Genomic DNA, 15,334 nt, shown 5'->3' on the forward strand with positions numbered 1-15,334 from the left:
AGGGCCAACTCAATTTCATAAAAGGCACCTGCTGCTTCTAACAAACAGGAGACGATATTAACACAAACTCAATAGCACCTGTCTAAACCTCCTAATTTGTCGCTGTCGAGTTAACCAGGATGCAAATCTCGTACATATGATGTTGCTGAACATCAAGACCACAATCAGAAAGTATTAGCATAATCCGAGATTCCGGAAATCTTTTCCTTCAAGTGGCAAAATATACTAAAATAGGAGACTAAACATATTAGATATGTTAGATCAACAATGTTAAAACAAAATATAAATTAAATAGGACGTATGCTAGCCGCGAAGATTATAACCGTGATTGTGGCAAATCTAAACAAGGCAACGGACGGTGAAGGAGAAAGTCTCGGGTTTTCACACGGTAGAAGTAGGTAGGGCAAGGTTATGACCACACAAACCCTAACCCTGATCAGGGCTCAATACTGTACTGTTGTTCTTCGACAGGAGTCAAAAGAGGTTGAGTTTGCAGACCGAGATCCTCTATAAAACACATACGAGCACATCGGGAGGGGAGTTAGCTGTGGGCTGAGGCTTGTCTGCTTGCAAGCCAGATGGCAAGTAGGGCTGGCACCAGATATCGGCATTGAGTTCGTAATGTTCAAATTCTGGGGGAAAAGCGGCCGTCTAATACAAGTGAATCATAGCAGTTATTAACGATAGAATTACTCTTAATCTCCATTGGCAGTAGATGACCATTCACATCTTCACTCCCGTTGCTGCATTCAGGCAGATTTGCGGTCGCGCTGTCTTGGGAAGCGCTGCATTGATTGGTTCAGTTCCAAGATATCACTAGAAGTTCATACTGCTAGCGTTTCTTACACCTGCATAGTTCGTAGCAGCTATAGTTATAAATATTCTTGACTATCCTTGTTTGGCTTGGGTTTGAGCAGATACCAAACAATTTCTGGTGAAGATCAGCGTGCAAGCTTATTCTGGGGTGCAAGCCACCATTCAACCGAGCTATTTTGGCGATAGCAAACAAAGACGGCATTTTTCGACACGGCAACGATTCGCACCGTTGTAGTTTGAGTTTTACCTAACCACAAACGATGCCTCACTCTAAAACCCAAGCCCAATCCCACAGCTTTAATCCCACAGCTTTGCTCAGGCAGTGAGCTTGGGACTCAAAAAGTTCTGGAGATCTGCTTCTATAGTGTCGAATAGTGACATACCTTTCTGACAACGTATGAGTTTCACAGGCCACTGAGCACGATCTATTTCAGCCTGGCTATTTATCTCTTTTGGTCGCGAATATGCGGTTAGTCGACCTTACATGCTGTGAGTACAGAGTCAAGTCGATGACCTCTATATATTTTATATCTAGATTTTTAAATCGCAAACTAATCGTCGTGTTAAATAGCGACTAGAAAGCTGGTTGCCCTGTTTGTGATCATCTCGATTGTTTGCTTTGTCGGTACCCTTGTTTACAATCAGTTGTTGCCGTTGCCTACATCGATTCGCAACGTTGACATTCAAAGTATAAGGAACTCACTACCATTCGTAACGTACTACAAACCGGTTTGCGAAGGATCGAAACAAGCCGAAACGTTTAACTCGACAAGTACTCATAGCAACGGCATTTACGCGAATGGATATGAGAGACAATATGCTCCAGGCACCGAGGACGTGTTCCTTATGATCAAGACTGGTGCGACCGTTTTGTGGCAAAGATTTCCTATTCACATGGTGACAACACTACCACAGTTGCCGCATTTTGCGATTTATTCTGATGCGCCTGACGCGGTCGCTGGTATCCCTGTAGTCGACATTCTGGCCCAGACAACGAGAAATCTGCGGGAATCAGCACAGTTTGATATGTATCGCAAACAGCAATCATTACTACGTGAACACTCTAACATTGAACTGTGGGATAAAAAGGCCGAGATAGACGGTGCTTGGGATTTGGACAAATACAAGAATTTGCCAATGGTAGCGCACGCGTACAGAACTCATCCAACAGCGAAGTGGTACATCTTTATGGACGCAGACAGTTATATATTGTGGCCGAATATGATGAGATGGTTGTCGTCAATTAATCACCAGGATATATTGTACATGGGATCAGTGGCTTATCTTGGAGACGAGCCATTTGCGCACGGTGGGTCAGGCGTGATTATGTCAGCCGGTATTATCGCGAAGACATTCGGGAAGGAACCAGGCTTGGAATATGAATATGAAGAATTCACAAAGTCGCATTGTTGCGGTGATCATGTCCTGGCTCATGCATTTCTTGATCGGAAAATCAGAGTTTTGTCCGGGGAGTCGTACCCGCATGTCTCGTGGCGTATCCAGGGTGAGCCTCCGATTAGTGTGCGATATAACAAAGACAATTGGTGCAAAGAGATCGTCACATTTCATCACTTGACATCGCATGACGTTGAGAGGCTGTATGAGTTTGAGCGCAAGTTCCCACAGGATCAACCGATTTTGTATAAGGACGTATACCATGAGTTTGTTATGCCGTACCTTCGAGATGAGCGTCGAAATAACTGGGACAACCTAGCGGACAGTCGTCAATACTCGAAGGACCGTGAGAAAGATCAGAATAATCCAGCGGAGACTGCGTATAACTCGTTCGAAGAATGCAGTAATAAATGTCAGGAATGGGAAGATTGCGTGCAGTTTAGGTATCGGCCTGAGTACTGCGGATTGTCGAATAACATTAGACTAGGAGCGAAACACATGGACGGCGACAACTCATTTTCGTCTTGCTGGCGGATAGACCGGATCCGGGGATTCAGAAAGCGTACTGGCTGTGATCCTCTCGAAGCAGTGCCGGAGGAAGGCGAGTTCTTTAGGCTGCAGGCTGAAGAGGCAAATAAGGGGCCACCCCCCGGTGGTTGAGTGACCTTGTTGTTATTCATTTGTGTCGTCTCAACGTATACCATTTACAGCATTTAACGATAGGCATATATTTCACAGGCAGAGAGCGTTAAGAATGTGATTTATGGTCTAGCCGACAACATTGTCTGGTCTGTAAGGCTCATACAGACGCGTCCCTTCACAGGCTAGGTAAACCGAAATACCGCCTCTCTGCACTATGTTATCTTTTTTGTAAATTATTTAAGTGTCGGCTCCTAGTGTTATTTTATGTTCTCTACCTCTGGGTTTAGATTTATATGCAAAGCATCTACGTTTGAAGGTCTACATGATCGATTTAGATTTGTATTTGGGACATTGAGTTGCATTAAATCTGCATAGTGTATAAGCTCGAATTAACAATGTGGGTCGTGTGTAAATGCTTTTTGCCGATCGTCTCCATCAACTGGACCCTCTCGAACGCTCTGCATTCCGTCAGGATATGTTTCACCCATCGCCAAGTATAGCCCGTGTGTGATATTAGCGCAATCTAATTGCCAATTGGGACTCCATTGGCCAAATACGCATGAGGGCTCGAACTTTTGGTTGCGCAATCACCCGAAGATAACGAACGGCGAGAGGCTGTCAAGTTCTGCCGAGTTAGCCACTGAAACTGTAGGTTTCCGAAAGGAAGGCAACTGCTAAATTCGAAGGACCCTTGTTTTAGGCAATGAATGAAGGCGTCGGGACGTTGAGCACTTCGTCGATAAAGCACACCGTTTGCAATAAACGAAATGCCTGCATTCGCCTATATCTTCCGTAAATGTCTACTTCATTTATAAAGAATCATCCGTTCTCTTATTCCATATATAAGCACATCATTTAGGTGGACAAACCGATATCGTGAAATGAGGTTAGCTGCGCTTGGTTAAGGTCGGCATTGATAGTAGCTGCGCCATGCTGCAAGTTTGGACCGAGCGTGTTATATTTGACGACGAATTCCGATAGAAGGCCGTTGGAGACCTGGATTATTTTTGGGGTTGCTGGCCGATCGACGTCCAATATTATGGAGTGCGTATTATTTAAGCCAGTGGGATTTGTCGCCAACTAATTCTCCAGCAAGTGAAATAACTTACCATATTTACGAGCCGCACGAGTTAACGGCATATCGGCAACCTAATCAGCAATGGTACAAGCAAGCCTTAAACTCTGTCGCGTTGGGAGAAAAAAATCAAATTTCGCGTCCTTCAAAAAATTCGCAGGTATTCGTTAAATTGTCCCATATCAAAGAGGGCGACGACAGATCGGAGAAATTGAGAGTAGCGTCTTTATATAGGCTAGACCCACTATTTGGTTTTTTGTTTATACTGCTCTCTATTCATTTTTATAATACGTCACGTCACACCGCTGCACTGGAGATGGTTGTCGGATCAGAGAAACATTCTCTAGAGTCCTTAGGGATACTCAAAAAGCTGGCTGCGAATGGTGGGTATTCGCAATCTGACAGTTCGAAGAATTCACAATGCCGTACTAACTAATAACGTACTATAATAGATCGTCCCACCAGAGAAGCTGGAATTAGTGCGCTGGAGACATATCTTGAGTCCAGTCAAGACATTTCACAATTAGACTTTCTCAAAGTCTGGAAGGGCCTTTACTACTGTGCGTTGTGCTAGGAATATTCTCGTTAGTTATAGATCACTAACTTGTAACAGGCATGTGGATGACCGACAGACCCAAAGCCCAGCGGGATATGGCCCTTAAACTACCATCGCTATTACTAGTAGCAGACGATGCAATTGCCACGAAATTTGTTGAAGCATTTTGGGCTACGATTTGCAGAGAGTGGAATAACATTGACCTACTGAGGTATGACCGTCAAGCAATTAGTGCTGAGCATAGTTTTCTGACAACAGCGTAGAGTTGACAAATTTTATCTTCTTATTCGATGGTTTGTTCATATGATGTTTCGAAGACTATCACAGTCAGACTGGGAGCGTTCGTTGGTCGAAAAATGGACTGATATCCTCATCAAGTATCCTCTAAAGTAAGAAAGTTTATCTTAGATAAGGAAATAAGCTGAGTGTCATTGCTAATACGTTTTAGTTCTACAAACGCAAGTATTCCAGATGGAATAAGATATCATATGATTGACATTTACCTCGATGAGCTCGAGCGGGCAGTTAATGGCTTGGAGACCACAGAGGCAAATAAGTCGCCTACGACCTCAACGGAAACAACAGACATAGACAAGAAGAGTTCAAAGAGCGGGCCTGATCTTCCTATCGCCGAGATATTGCGTCCATTTGAAAAACTTGCGCGTGATGGGAAGTCAAAGTTGGTGAAGAGACGGGCTATAGTAGAAGTGCTCAACGACGCTCGCCTCGAGTCGATTTGGCAGTACAGCGCACCTCAGATTAAGCCGCCGAAGGAGGTGGACAATAAGCCTGCTAAAAAGAGACTGAGGATAAAATAGACGGGGAGCACAGTGCTCAGTGAGAGTGGAGTTTGTTTGCAGGGAGTACGTTTTCGACACGTCGAAGTCAATACAGCATTTGGTGGCTAACGGATGTATGAGTATATACCACAAATAAAATCGACTTTCATTATTGAATTACTATCTATAAGGCATTAATATGGCAAATGGAAATATGCCACCGACGCAGGAAGGATGCCTGACAGATAGAAGCAGAGCTCGCAGCAGTTTGGGGTTAAGGATGCAGATATCCCGTTTCAGGACTGTTGTAGCTTAGCTGTCGACAGTAGCCGATGAGGTTTTGACCGGTCTCGAACTTCGGGTTCTGCGGCGTTGTGAACGAATTTATCGTCCCAATTGTTCTGCACTTAGGGTTACATTAGTCTCATGTATCTGCTCTAGGGCTCCACAGTAATCGTCACTTCTTATCTGCAAGTAGCGGCTGTCCCGAACTGAAAGAAATAGTTTGCAGTGAAGTGTAATAACATGTACCTCGAGTATTACTAATAAACAAGCCATAATTTCTTATCCGTCATCAATTTGTATATAAACATATTCTAAACACGTAGCATGCCCAATTACAAATTCTTACTGCAAAAAATTAACTGTTTGAAATGACCTATCTGTTGGCAACTTTTACGTGGAGTTATCGCCCAGGTCGGTATATTTTGGTTCCACGCACCAAACCCAGCGGGTGCCTTTTCGATTTCCGCGATTTCCACTATTCAACTGTCTCCGCAAACATAACTTCTGGGATTACGTGCATCCGTACGACTACAATTTGTTGCCAAGAGGAAGCAGGTCATTTAGCAGTTCTAGGTACGTTTACATTTCTATTGAAGTAGCCCAAGGTCGGAATAATGCCTCACGGACAAGTACGAAGCCATTCCTAGCTGCAAAACAAATTAAAGATTAACATTATTGTATATCTAGATAATACTAACCTCTTTACGTTGAAGCATTCACAATGTCAATGTCTTCTCAGGTCGCGCCTGCATCACAAACGTCGAACAATCCACGGTCATTGTCATCCTCCCCGAACCGAAATCTCGAGTTCGTCTCTCGCCCACAATTTAAACAACAGACCTTTGATGAAATTTACGGTGTGCCGGAAAATTTCCTTGAAATAGAGGTATACAGTCTTATTTTATTTTGTGTTACAGCTTCAAGATTGCTAATGAATGTGTAGGTCCGCAACCCTGAGACTCATGGTAATGACTGCAACGATTGCGCTTCCTTCCTTCCATGATTAACGGTAGATATAGTGGGATATGGCCGAGGAATGTACACGGATTATGAAATCGTTTGCAGGGTATGTAGTAAGATAGCCCTAAACAATCGTTGTCTAAGTAGTGTATAGACAAACATTCCAGCGTTCAAGCTCAAGTACTCCGTTGTTCGTCGACGTTACAGCGACTTTGAATACTTCCGAGATATCCTAGAACGAGAATCCTCCCGCGTTACCATTCCGCCTCTTCCTGGCAAAGTTTTCACGAATAGATTCTCTGATGAAGTCATTGAACATCGAAGAGAGGGACTGGAGAGATTTTTGCAAATGTGAGTAGTCACAGGTGTTGGATTCATGATGAATGTTACGCCTAATAGGTTGTGGTTATAGAGTTGCGGGACATCCTTTGCTACAGACTGGATCGAAAGTACTATGCGGATTCATCCAGGACCCACAGTGGGATCGGGTATGGCTAACCTCTTGAGTAAGGAGCAAAGCTGACGACTGTACTTTAGAACCACTGGCTCTGATTCGCATTCAATGCCTCTCGATAAATGACAACACAAGATTTGCGGCAGATAATTATCTCCTGTCTCTCCCGCTGGCTCCCGGATTTAGCAGCTATTAATTTTGGAAAATCACAATTGGTGTACGATGCTATGCTATGAGCTGATTAAATAGTTGACAAATTGTTTGTGCATTTGGAGTTGGATGTTCTATTATTTAATGTATTTCTCGTATTTTTACCTTTATGTGACTCTCTTTTTTTCTGCCACTTTTGATATTTACTTATGTTCTGGATGGTTTTGTGTTTGTATTGTTCATATTCATAATTCGTTATATAGTGAGATAGATTGATTGAATGAATGATGAGTCAAATGAACGTCAAAACAGAAATGATTATGATTTCTAAGCCCCGAAAGTATCTCACTAGAGATGCTACAAAGCATTAATTACTCTTTTATTATTTTTATTAACCTATCTATTATTGCTATTATTGTTCATACTAGAAACTCCAAGCCAACGCTAACGCCAACGCCATAGTATCTTACACATATCCACTTCTAAGTCGCAGTCAGCATCCCAGACTTTCTCGCATCACTTCTCATTTGTCGCAGTGACATATTCTGCATTGCAGTTCGGTCTCTGTCGTCAGTGTAATCTGGACCGACGATATGGTATAGTCTCGCTAACATAGACGAAATGTCCAACATGCGTGATATATCTTCTAGCTTTTCATGCTCTATAAATCCGTAAATATCAAAAGATAAATATAAATAAAAAGTGCAAGAGCTAACCTGCATATGCTAACTTTGCATACCGAATAGCATGCATAATCTTCTCTCGCACTTCCGCAGCATCCCTTTCCTGTCCACCGACAACTGCCTCTAGTAGATCACTAGCCCCAACAATGGCCTTGGCGGTCTCATAGTAAGCTTTTCCCAATAACTCTGCGTTTTCGCATTCAACGATGTACGGAATAGTGGCGTCCAAAATTGCGAGGACTTGTTGGTGGCTTTTGATTGAGTTGAAGATTTCACAGACCATGCAGAGGGCCTCCATTATTGCGGGGACGAGACTTGACTTTTCTGCAATTGAGATACAGCGCATGAGGAGTGTGTAGCCGCGTAGCGGTCGTCCGAGTAGCTGGAAGCCGTTAATTACACTTGTATAGAAAGTATGTAAGCAAAATACTTGCCAGCATGATTCGAGAGTACTGCATCATGTAAACCAACTGGTTGTATAGATCTAAGTCATCAGCGACCGAAGAATCTAAGTACTGCGAGGAAAGGGTTAATGCCTATTCAGCGTAAGAACCACCACACGACCTAGTTCTCAGGACGTTACTGACCAACTCCGGATTTCCACACCGCGTGTAGTACTCAATCTGCGCGAAGTTTATGTCAAGACGGCAATCTTCAGTTACGCCGGGCATTGAATTAAGCCGCGTACTTAAAGCTTCAACTTCGTTCATCCGTTCACTAGATGGTCAATATGAATACCTGTAATAAACCGCAGTCACTTACTTCCTAATAGCTCGCTTGAACATAATCAGAGTCTTATACGTTACCCATATCTGATGAATCCGTAACGACCGAGTCGCAGTGCTTTCTATATCAGCAAGTACCTTGAGTGCATCGTCGTAGCGTCCACAGTTTACCAGCTAAACACAAGGTCAGAAAATGGGCGGTCCAGGAAGACTCATGAATTCTACCGTGTATGCTGATCGGCACGCAATTTTCACAACATCTTCCACAAATGAACTATCCTGAAACAGGTCCAGAAAGCCATCCGTGTAGAATTTGCCGAGGTTTGATATACCTAAGCCAGTCAATCGGAAACCCCCCCTTAACGATCCACTTGAAGCATACCTAATCGGGACCAAAATGTCGCCTGCACTAGAAACTGCGCTCCTACGGATTCCAACAAATTTATGGAAGCGTTCATATACGCACTTTTCATAATAGCTTCAAAAATCAAAGTCGCGTTACCGCCCTATTTTGTCAGGATTGTAGGTTTCACGAATCCCAGTAAATTAATACATACGGACAGAATCATCGATTTTGCCTCAGACAAATACACTACGGATTGTAAATTGACCATACCAGTCTCCTTTGCTTTAACCTTGAGAAATTGCACTGTGGCATTGTCAGAGCTAGCTGGTGGCGGGCATTCTCGAGGATGGGACTTTTGGAAATGATAAAGCCACGACAAAGAAAAATTAAGACATATGTTGTCTTTGTTCTCGCGAGCTGTCTTGATGGTTTCCTGGATGGCCTATAAAATTAGATTTTTTCAGCAAATGTGAAGACAGCATTAAATTACCCAAACCGCTTCCTCCAAACAGTTGAAATCTGCTTGTAGTATTGCAAGATTTAGCAAAGCATACTGATAAAATATTCTAATATATGGTTAGCATAAATGTTTTATCAACTAGAATTTAAACAGGTCGTACTTGTCATTGTGGTGCATTGTGTAATCAAAATACCGGTGCAGGTTCTCGAATGCTTCCTGATAATCACCGCATCGCCAACCGTGAAGGAATCTTAATCCGGTCAGCACAGATTTCTATTATCCCGATGAATATTACCTAATATAGTATATTGAGGATGGAGTTCGAAAAGAGTGAGCTAAAATTTTGTCTAAAGTCTCCACCATGCTGTCAGGTAGACTGCAACCTTGTTCTAGAGATTTCGTAGTCAGCAACGGGCATGACCAAAAACTATCACATTACGGAAACCGCACATACTTTGCATATATTCTATCTGAAATTCAAACATTTTCGTGACGTCTTCCATGGCAAATGAATCTAGAATTGGTCTCAGTATCGCGATATTAAATTAATTTTGTTTATCAGAGTGCTTCAGTGAATGTGTACCTTTTGGAGAAAACACTCTCTGAATCTCCGGCTTGTGTAGAGACGCGATCGACATGTCATTATCGCCGTAACTTCTGAACGTGGCAAACGCCTTCCAGAGATCGACTCGCTCGTCGAATTCCATTGCTTTGAACTCGACGTAACTTCTCCTGAGGAAATGGCCAACTAGAGATGTCGAACTGACTGCAATATTGCCAGAATCGCTAGAAACTTTGAAAAAATCCGAATCGATATCGTTTATGAGACTGCAAAGATCATCCATGGTGCCAATATCGTAGAGCTAAGCCTGTGTTAACTACCGAATCCAATAATTATCTGCAACGGGAGTACCTTTAACAATAACCTATCATATGCGCTTCTGCCATCGACACATGGAATATCTGACAAATGAGCCTTAAAGTCTGACAACCCAAATAGCGACAAACAAGTATCTTTTCCATCGGTCCATTTTAACAGAAGCCTTAACAAACAGACCCTGCTACTAGTTTTGATCTCATGGCTGCAATATACATGGATCAAAGCTATCAGCGCAATTTTAGCCGGGGCTAGGAATTTCGTACATAGTAGTTCGGAATTATGGGACATTGAGGATGATGAGGTGGTATGATTGCGGGAATGGGCTTTGGCAATGCTTTTGTTGATGGATTATTGATTTGTTTACTGCGGAGCGGGATGATACCCGGCTTGCGGAAGCCCTATCCCTGAGAACATAATGAAAGTAATGATTCCTTTGTTATAAGTTAGCGGTTATATAATAACTATGGCACTTGTTCCGTTCTCAGAACCGTTGTTTGAATATTGCGTGCAGCGCCTTACAGCTTCCTATGTGCAATATGACACTACATCATCAACTAGTTATTTGAGAAGGGTCTTTAGTCGCTATTGAGTATTCGGACGCACGCAAACGGTAAACCGGATCACTCAAATCGCGAAATCAAGATCCGGAAAGTACAGAGGAGAAATAAATGCGTCGTCTTATTAGATACGATGGGTCTGCAATAAGTGGCCGCGGTTGTATGAAGGCATGGCGTCAGAACAGTCGCGTGGCGGTGCAACAGCAGAGAGTGTATGATGGAATTACGTCATGCTAAGTGGCGGTGCAGAAACACCGTTCGTGCGGCTGACTTTATTGTCATCCTCCTTTCTGAGAAATCACCACATAAATCTAATAGCTATCCCAATGGAGCCGAACAGAAGGAACCGCACCTTGCTGACGGTGTCTACCGTATGTTCTTCTCATTTCTTCTTCCGTCAGCTGGAAAGTTGACCACCTGATTTAGACCATCGGTCTCATTCTCACCATCATAGGTGTCATGCAACTCACCAAGACCACCCACTTCCTTCTACCGATCTCGTCATTCTTTCCGACTATAGCTATTTTATTACCCTCCATCACGTTGTTCCTTCTGATTGTCCCTGTCGCTTCTCCAAGTGTATTCGCTAGCCGAAGACTTTTCTATCCCACCGCACTAATACTCTTGATCGTCTCCTCGACCATTCTTCTCGGCCTTCTTTCTCCTTATGTGTCACCAAATCTGTCTCATTGCATTCATGAGACTCTATGGAACACATTATTCCGCGAGAAGTCTCTCAAAATTGAACGCATCGAGAATGCTCTGAGATGTTGCGGTTTCAACACGCCCTATGACCGTGCATACCCCTTTAACGTCGGCGCTAACGCCTGCGTTTTGCAGTACAAGTACACAGACTCATGTGCAGATATGTGGCAGCAGGAAACGAAGATCGTCGCGGAATGGAGTATCGTCGTTGTCTCCGTATCACTCCTCTGCGGCGTTGGAGGTCTTTTGCACACTATACTGGTGTACAAGCACCAGTCCGCTCAAATACCAGGGGATCCCCCACCCTTGTCGCACTCCTCATATAATGTCAAAGCCATCGAACGCTGTGCACATTCGGAGCGATCTGGGCTTTTGGAACAGCTTCCGCAAGTCAATCGTAGTGCTTCCTCACTTCTCGACCTCGAAGCTCATTGATCATGACTCCATTTAGCGAGCTGAATCTTCTTATCGTGTAATCGAATCTCATATCGTTAAACTAATCTCCATCAACCAGAAATAATTAAATTGATATACTTACATCGTTGTGTATCTGATGATGCGTTTGGAAATTTAACTGTTCAAATTTGGTGTCCGGCTGTTGCAAATGGTACATGCATCTGTTATTATGATTTATGCTTATTGGGATTCGCACATTCGGCTTCATTGATACATGTCTGATTTGGTTGTAGTAATAATCATGAAGATTTTTTAAATATTGCTTTCATTCCTTTCTCTACAAATATTTGACCAATGTGGGCTGTCTTGCTCATATTATCGCAGGCCCTGATGTTGGATAAATTAACAAAGCCGAAAAGCCTAGTTCATCCAGCGGTGCGATGTTTCAAAATTAAGTCTGTTGCGATGTGAAGAAGCCTAAACAACTAGAAGAGTGGGGCTTGAATATCGGAGTAGTCGTTTTGTCCTTGCTCCATATAAGACAAGAATCAATTACTTGAACTTGTAGTCATACAAATAGATGCCACTTGCACGCTCTATCTCTAAATTATCTTCCATTAATTAATGGCGAAAGCATCCTATCCAAGGTTTCAGCATATCTACAATGATGAGTGCTTATTATGTTACAATGTGCAGACTCTATGCGAAGTACCCACCCGACTCCCGCTTCTCACACAACCGCTTCCACAACGCAATATTAAACCAGCAATGCAAAAGGCAACTATGAAAAGGCTTTGATAATCAACTCCCAGGTGCCAAACATTATAATCGAATTAGGCACAGTGCGCATTAAATGCGGAGTTAATCCACCGTATAACGCCACAAATCCTTCTTCTTTCCAGATCGTCATAAAGCAGTTCACGAGTCCTGAATATTGCGGCCGTCCGTCAGCTAAAGGTCGCTGCCGTAGACGAGTTCGGATAACTTCATGGGGATAAGTCAGCAGCGAGGCAGAAAGCTTGGCAAGACCAGCTGCTCCGGATTTTGCGAGCCATTCGAAAAAATTATCTCCCGCAGTTGATTCTTTGCCTAGTCTGTTTCGCAATTTTTCACGGCGATTGATTAAACCTTTCATTTGCTCATAGAGGACCCACTGCAGCGACGACTCTACAACACCGAGATAGGACGCAGTCAAACCACGGTACAACCCTGGTATTCCTTCCTTCTTGAGAACCTGGTGCACACAGTCCACACTGTTTTTATATTGCCGGGTATAATCACCTTTATCGCTATTTTGCTTGTCCAGCTGAAGTCGGGTCTTGACTAGCCAAATGGGGTTGGTTGCTGTCGAGGTAACGATTCCTGCTACTGCTGCCGCCATAAGATTCACCCACGCGGCCTCTGCTCCGTTGTTTAGACTGCTGGCAATTAAATTCTTTCCGTTATTGTATGTGAAAAAGTTAATTGATCTATCGATGTTAGTAGCAGATTACCAATACCACTTATGAGAGCAACACACCGTGCCGGAATAACACCGACTAGGTTTGGTCCTAGACCTTTGAACAGGGAACGACCGCCTTCCACTCTATACACATTCCTAATGGCCTAGTTAGCGATTACTTCCTGGATGATTGCACAGCAAAAGATAGACATACGCCATGATCTGAAATGTCTCGTACAAGTGCAACCACATCGACCTAACATGTCCCACTTTCTGTCCATGCAGCGTCTGCTGTAAATGTCCCTTCATCAACTGCGAACTATAAAAATCGCTTTGCAAGCGCGTTTTGACAACATCCAAAGGCGCAGTCGCGATCGCGCCCATCATCCCACCGACTCTAACCGCGTGTTAGCACGGGATATAAAACCGAACGAAAGTATTTCTCACCCTCCGGCTACAAAATGTAGCCATGGCTTTGATATCTTTTCCACTTGCGTGACCTCAATCTGTACCACTTGCGTATTCTGTGTGTTTGCGCTTGGTAAACTCGGCTTTATGCTGGCCTTGGTGTATGACGGATTTGATGTAGCCATGGTGAGAAACTTCGTCTTCGTTCACCCGTCCACCCTCTAAATCGCTAAGCTTCCTAACGAACTACCTGCGACAAATACAGCTAAACTCGCGAAACAAACATGAGTGGGTAAAATGTTCGCGAGAGTGCGCCAAAGGTAATTTATTGGATGAGATGTGGATAAATGTTAAAGACAAAAATTTACTTCTGAGACTTTCAGGAGGCGGGTTCCCTGAGTTTCCAATGCGAGCCGCCCGTCAGTTTAGGCCCCGCCACTTTCAAGTGTGGTCCCAGTCACACCTCCCTTAGTGAGCCGCTGATGTGACCCAAACGTACCAATAATATCAGAAGATCGACGGCTTTCGTATACGACGCCTAATAATTATATATCTCACAGCGGAAGTGGTCACAATACTCTGGAAAAAGCCAGCTCCATTGCAGCAGGCCGGGCCGCTTCTATTTCATAAATGACAACTTCAAATTTGAGATTTTCATTTTAATTTTTGTGTCACAGTAAACTACTGCTAAGGTAAAAAAAAATACATTTATATCCTAGCAATTATGAGAGAGGGCAATTTCTGCTAACTATATTACCACCAGTTACCACTAATCCTACCAGCCCGGCAATGCCAATATCATGTCATGGCGCTCAATCACGGATCAATGCGTCTAAACCACTAAAATGCCTCTACTTTGCACGGAGCTACTAACCTCCAAAGCTAAGTGAGGAAACATAAAGCCGGGGATGCTCGGCCAGGTGAACATTCCGCGACTCTCTGCACTTCAGCGACCATTCTGTCTCGCAATTATCAACGCGTATTCCAAGAACATCCGAAACAATCTTTTTATATCTCTTCCTTCTCCTTTGGTGGTCCGCAAGGTTGAATCATTTTCTAGCACGTCGTCAATCTTCATATACACTCAAATTAGATGCCAACAAAACATACATCAACGAACTGCATCCGTACACGCTCCCGCGGCTCATTAAACGCGACTGAAAAATGTTCAAGCATTGCTGGGTGCCCGATATAAGACGCCAATGAGTCCCTGTGCACGTTTGAAACCCATTCACTATACAGTGCGTCAGTATCGTCTAACTACCGAAAATAAAAAGAGATAGTTACGATGGAGGAAATTAAGTGACACGTACTGTTTCGTTGTATCTGCGTGGCCGACACCCACATAGCGGGTTTGTAATTGTTCTAGTTGTTGCTGAGCGCGTAGTTTATCAGCCTAAATAAATCGCTGTCAGTGTCATCGTCCAGGAAATCTTCATGCCATATTCGATCGCGGGAAACTTACCATTATGATTCGATTGTGCAATACTCGTGATATCAAACAGCAGATGAAATTAAATTGCATGCAACGACCGTAAATTGTCCCGCAATATCGAGGGTTTGGGCATCAGCATTTTAATACCCTAACCCTGAGTTTGGGACGCGTTATTTTTCTATTGCG

General features: G+C 43.4%; 7 protein-coding genes across 7 annotated transcripts; 4 read left to right on the forward strand and 3 right to left on the reverse strand.

The window, feature by feature from the left end:
- Positions 1 to 1,124: 1,124 nt before the first annotated feature.
- On the forward strand, positions 1,125 to 3,285 carry V1513DRAFT_394200 (uncharacterized protein). The gene is made up of 2 exons (XM_066895328.1): positions 1,125 to 1,305; positions 1,388 to 3,285. The coding sequence occupies exons 1-2, from the start codon at positions 1,281 to 1,283 to the stop codon at positions 2,869 to 2,871; spliced, it is 1,509 nt and encodes a 502-aa protein (XP_066755787.1). The 5' UTR covers positions 1,125 to 1,280; the 3' UTR covers positions 2,872 to 3,285.
- Positions 3,286 to 4,244: 959 nt separating this feature from the next.
- On the forward strand, positions 4,245 to 5,302 carry V1513DRAFT_422898 (uncharacterized protein; the record flags this gene model as incomplete). Its single annotated transcript, XM_066896004.1, has 5 exons — positions 4,245 to 4,311; positions 4,381 to 4,488; positions 4,542 to 4,695; positions 4,748 to 4,873; positions 4,933 to 5,302. 5 exons carry the CDS (start codon positions 4,245 to 4,247, stop codon positions 5,300 to 5,302), a joined length of 825 nt encoding a protein of 274 aa, XP_066755788.1.
- A 680-nt stretch (positions 5,303 to 5,982) lies between these two features.
- V1513DRAFT_437049 (Phox homologous domain-containing protein) lies at positions 5,983 to 7,423 on the forward strand. The gene is made up of 7 exons (XM_066896865.1): positions 5,983 to 6,121; positions 6,236 to 6,434; positions 6,492 to 6,513; positions 6,568 to 6,614; positions 6,663 to 6,859; positions 6,921 to 6,996; positions 7,046 to 7,423. The coding sequence occupies exons 2-7, from the start codon at positions 6,270 to 6,272 to the stop codon at positions 7,058 to 7,060; spliced, it is 522 nt and encodes a 173-aa protein (XP_066755789.1). The 5' UTR covers positions 5,983 to 6,121; positions 6,236 to 6,269; the 3' UTR covers positions 7,061 to 7,423.
- On the reverse strand, positions 7,415 to 10,558 carry V1513DRAFT_482675 (anaphase-promoting complex subunit 5-domain-containing protein). Its single transcript, XM_066900397.1, has 14 exons — positions 10,240 to 10,558; positions 9,910 to 10,189; positions 9,781 to 9,840; positions 9,622 to 9,715; positions 9,487 to 9,576; positions 9,357 to 9,432; positions 9,078 to 9,308; positions 8,903 to 9,026; positions 8,746 to 8,852; positions 8,558 to 8,694; positions 8,383 to 8,512; positions 8,230 to 8,331; positions 7,829 to 8,177; positions 7,415 to 7,773 (listed from the first exon to the last, which is right to left on the reverse strand). The coding sequence occupies exons 1-14, from the start codon at positions 10,492 to 10,494 to the stop codon at positions 7,595 to 7,597; spliced, it is 2,214 nt and encodes a 737-aa protein (XP_066755790.1). The 5' UTR covers positions 10,495 to 10,558; the 3' UTR covers positions 7,415 to 7,594.
- A 531-nt stretch (positions 10,559 to 11,089) lies between these two features.
- Positions 11,090 to 11,903, forward strand: V1513DRAFT_422901 (uncharacterized protein; the record flags this gene model as incomplete). The annotated part of the gene is made up of 2 exons (XM_066896005.1): positions 11,090 to 11,134; positions 11,190 to 11,903. 2 exons carry the CDS (start codon positions 11,090 to 11,092, stop codon positions 11,901 to 11,903), a joined length of 759 nt encoding a protein of 252 aa, XP_066755791.1.
- Positions 11,904 to 12,191: 288 nt separating this feature from the next.
- On the reverse strand, positions 12,192 to 14,102 carry V1513DRAFT_394211 (mitochondrial carrier domain-containing protein). The gene is made up of 4 exons (XM_066895329.1): positions 13,753 to 14,102; positions 13,520 to 13,702; positions 13,384 to 13,461; positions 12,192 to 13,333 (listed from the first exon to the last, which is right to left on the reverse strand). Exons 1-4 carry the CDS (start codon positions 13,896 to 13,898, stop codon positions 12,646 to 12,648), a joined length of 1,095 nt encoding a protein of 364 aa, XP_066755792.1. The 5' UTR covers positions 13,899 to 14,102; the 3' UTR covers positions 12,192 to 12,645.
- Positions 14,103 to 14,355: 253 nt separating this feature from the next.
- Positions 14,356 to 15,296, reverse strand: V1513DRAFT_437068 (splicing factor 3B subunit 10-domain-containing protein). Its single transcript, XM_066896866.1, has 4 exons — positions 15,179 to 15,296; positions 15,027 to 15,109; positions 14,824 to 14,947; positions 14,356 to 14,769 (listed from the first exon to the last, which is right to left on the reverse strand). The coding sequence occupies exons 1-4, from the start codon at positions 15,236 to 15,238 to the stop codon at positions 14,722 to 14,724; spliced, it is 315 nt and encodes a 104-aa protein (XP_066755793.1). The 5' UTR covers positions 15,239 to 15,296; the 3' UTR covers positions 14,356 to 14,721.
- Between the last annotated feature and the right edge of the window lie 38 nt (positions 15,297 to 15,334).

This window comes from Lipomyces chichibuensis (genome assembly GCF_038497645.1).
Source record: "Lipomyces chichibuensis strain CBS 12929 unplaced genomic scaffold V1513scaffold_3, whole genome shotgun sequence".
NCBI classification, from domain to species: Eukaryota; Fungi; Ascomycota; class Lipomycetes; order Lipomycetales; family Lipomycetaceae; genus Lipomyces; species Lipomyces chichibuensis.